The following is a 2,756-nucleotide window of genomic DNA, read 5'->3' as shown; positions in this document are numbered from 1 at the left end:
ATTAGCATCAGTAGTCGGAGCTGTGGTCAAAGGAGATGTGCAGGGGTCAGAAAACCATCAAAATCAAATTTAGGCTATTTGATGAAGAGGCAAGCCTTAATGCCTCTATTATGGGTAAAGAATCTTCATTACTGGCCATGATGAACCTGAATAAACTGGGGAAAAGAAATGGTTTACCCCTCAAAGTCCCCATAAGGGGTAAAGGCTACGTAATTAACCAAGGGAATACTGTGCCCATGGCTCCAGGAGGCCGTTCGTTACTGACACAAAGCCAGCCTTTCATCTTTTCAGCACGGATCTCACTTTAGGAATGGGATAGAAGAAAGGAATGAAAAAGATATGGAAGAGGGAAGAAGAGAAGAAAGGACCAAGCAAAATTAGTTGAGGCAAGGGCTGAGGCCCAAGGTAGGGGTAATCCTCTACATTAGGTCTCAGTCCCCAATTCCTAAGCCCTCCCACGATGACGAGCTAGGTTTTGGGAGGGCACATCAGTACTAAGCATTTCAGGAATGACATTTAATGTAGTTACTGCTTATTTGACATGTTTCAAACTTTAGGCTTCTTTTGTGTTGCATTTACTATGAATTTTTATGAATTAGCTTGCCATTTGGTTTTATTTTGGTAAATCCATCCAAATAGAATTCACAATTCTTTTCTATCACAAATTCTATATATAATAATTTAATTAAGATCTCTGAGGTTAAATCAAACACACATCCTTTTTCTTGCCTTTATTTTGAATATATTATATATATATATATACATATATGGGTATATATATATAGTTTTCGTTCTACAGAACGCATTTTTTACCACAACCAAATCTATTATGATTACAATCTTGAAACATTAAATATTTATCAGATTATGTGAGGTACATAATAAAACAAATGTATTTTTATTGCATTTTAATCTGGTATCATTAACATTGTAAAATAAAAATAATGTAAGTATTAACTATCTTCATACAAAGAGGATACACTCTCAACAAGTTAGCTAAGGTATAATGAAGAAAAGGACAAACTTAGGAAAAATATCATTTATTTTACAATTAATTTACAAATGTACAAAATCATCATAAAAATGCTAAAAGTATATTCACACGAATTGAGCCTTTCTATCTTGTCATCAATTTGCTGGTTCAAAAGGCATATCTGTAACCACTTGCTCACTCATTTCCCATATTTACAATTTGTTATTAGTTTTCATCCTAAAAGTCATCACAGTATTAATAACAATCAGGTTTAGATCTTCAGAACATGTGATCAACATGGCTTTCTCAAACTAAAACCAGACTAGACCACAATAGTTTGGACAAACTATAAAAGCCCACTTTTGCAAACAAAACTATGGACTTCAAAAATGTTTTTGTATAAATAACATTATCTAAACACTTATCAGCAGTTACAATATTTTTTTAAAACATACTTTAAGCAAATAGTTTTTGTGTCTTTTTTCCTTCATGAAAACATTGTACTCTATCAAATGTAAACATGTTTTCCCAGTCAAAGTCTGCATTCATATACATTTTGCATCAGAAATATGCATAATGATCAGGATTTACAAGTAAACAAGTAGTTGCACTAACAGTCTCGGGCACATTCTAATGAATATTCCAGTTCAAAAGCCCTGATACAGAGTCAACAACAGAAAGGAAGCAAAAGGAAAATATACCACCAAATTACTTTCAATAGTTTCTGTGACCATTTAAATACAGTATTTCACAGTTTAAAAAATATATTTCTGTTAACAATGGCATTAAGTGCTTCTGTGCAGATACCCAGTAAATATTTCAAGTGTTGTGATTACTAGCTTTGACACAACTTAAAGCTCCCTCTGGATATCAGTTTACACTGGATGGGAGACAAAGTACAACCCTACTCAGGATTCTAAGGAAGCATTTATCTCTCATTATTTTTTATAAAAAAATAATGAATACTGTAAAATAAGTGAAAAGTAATGATTTTTTAACAAATACTTAGAATGTTATTAATGATAACAAAATGATTAATAGATGATAACTGAACTTGAAAATTTAGGAAATCACATGGTACACTAATGGTATTTTACAATCCAAGAAAGCAAAGATGATGTAAAACTGCTATCACCAAAGAATAACTTCAAGTTATCTATAAAGTGAGATTGTATCTTACAATCTTGTAATATGAGAATCTTAATGCCCACTGTCTGCCACAGTCAACAGTTTACTTGGTACACTATCTGCTGGAAAGAGCAGCACCAATCATATGTAGAATCTACATAATTGAGCATAATCCTGATATCTCGATACCCCGAGCTTCCATAGGCTGCTCTTCTAGCTCAACATCCCTAAAAGCTGGCTTGAGATCATAGTCAACAGTGAATGGAGGAGGCACAAATTCATCTGCTTCATCATTGATGCTAGAGTTGAGAGTTTCATTTGCTGAAAAAGAAAATATAAAGGTAAGTATGACACCCATTCCAGAAGTGAAGGATATTCTTAAAATATTTATCTAATTCTGAAAATAAAATCTAAAGATGCAATATCAAATGTACAACATAAATACTATATAGATAAATATACATACATAGGTATACGCATATATGTGCATACATAGGTATATGCATATACATATATACAAACATACATACTTAAGTATATGCATGTACACATGTACATACATAGGTATATACATATACATTCATACATACACAGGTATACACATATACATATATACATACACAGGTATATGCATATACATATATACATACACAGG

At 32.3% G+C, this 2,756-nt stretch overlaps 1 protein-coding gene across 7 annotated transcripts in view; it reads right to left on the bottom strand.

The window, feature by feature from the left end:
- Positions 1 to 1,024: 1,024 nt before the first annotated feature.
- The window catches only part of LOC113810358 (pre-mRNA cleavage complex 2 protein Pcf11), a 291,069-nt gene continuing 289,337 nt past the window's right edge, over positions 1,025 to 2,756 (bottom strand). For all 7 annotated transcript variants that reach the window (XM_070123534.1, XM_070123532.1, XM_070123533.1 and 4 more), the window contains one exon: positions 1,025 to 2,422. In XM_070123534.1, the coding sequence (XP_069979635.1) occupies positions 2,256 to 2,422 (167 nt within the window). In that variant the 3' untranslated portion in view covers positions 1,025 to 2,255. The remainder of the gene's footprint in view (positions 2,423 to 2,756) is intronic.

Source organism: Penaeus vannamei, chromosome 7 (assembly GCF_042767895.1).
Source record: "Penaeus vannamei isolate JL-2024 chromosome 7, ASM4276789v1, whole genome shotgun sequence".
Lineage (NCBI taxonomy): Eukaryota > Metazoa > Arthropoda > Malacostraca > Decapoda > Penaeidae > Penaeus > Penaeus vannamei.
This window is presented reverse-complemented; position numbering and strand designations above follow the sequence as displayed.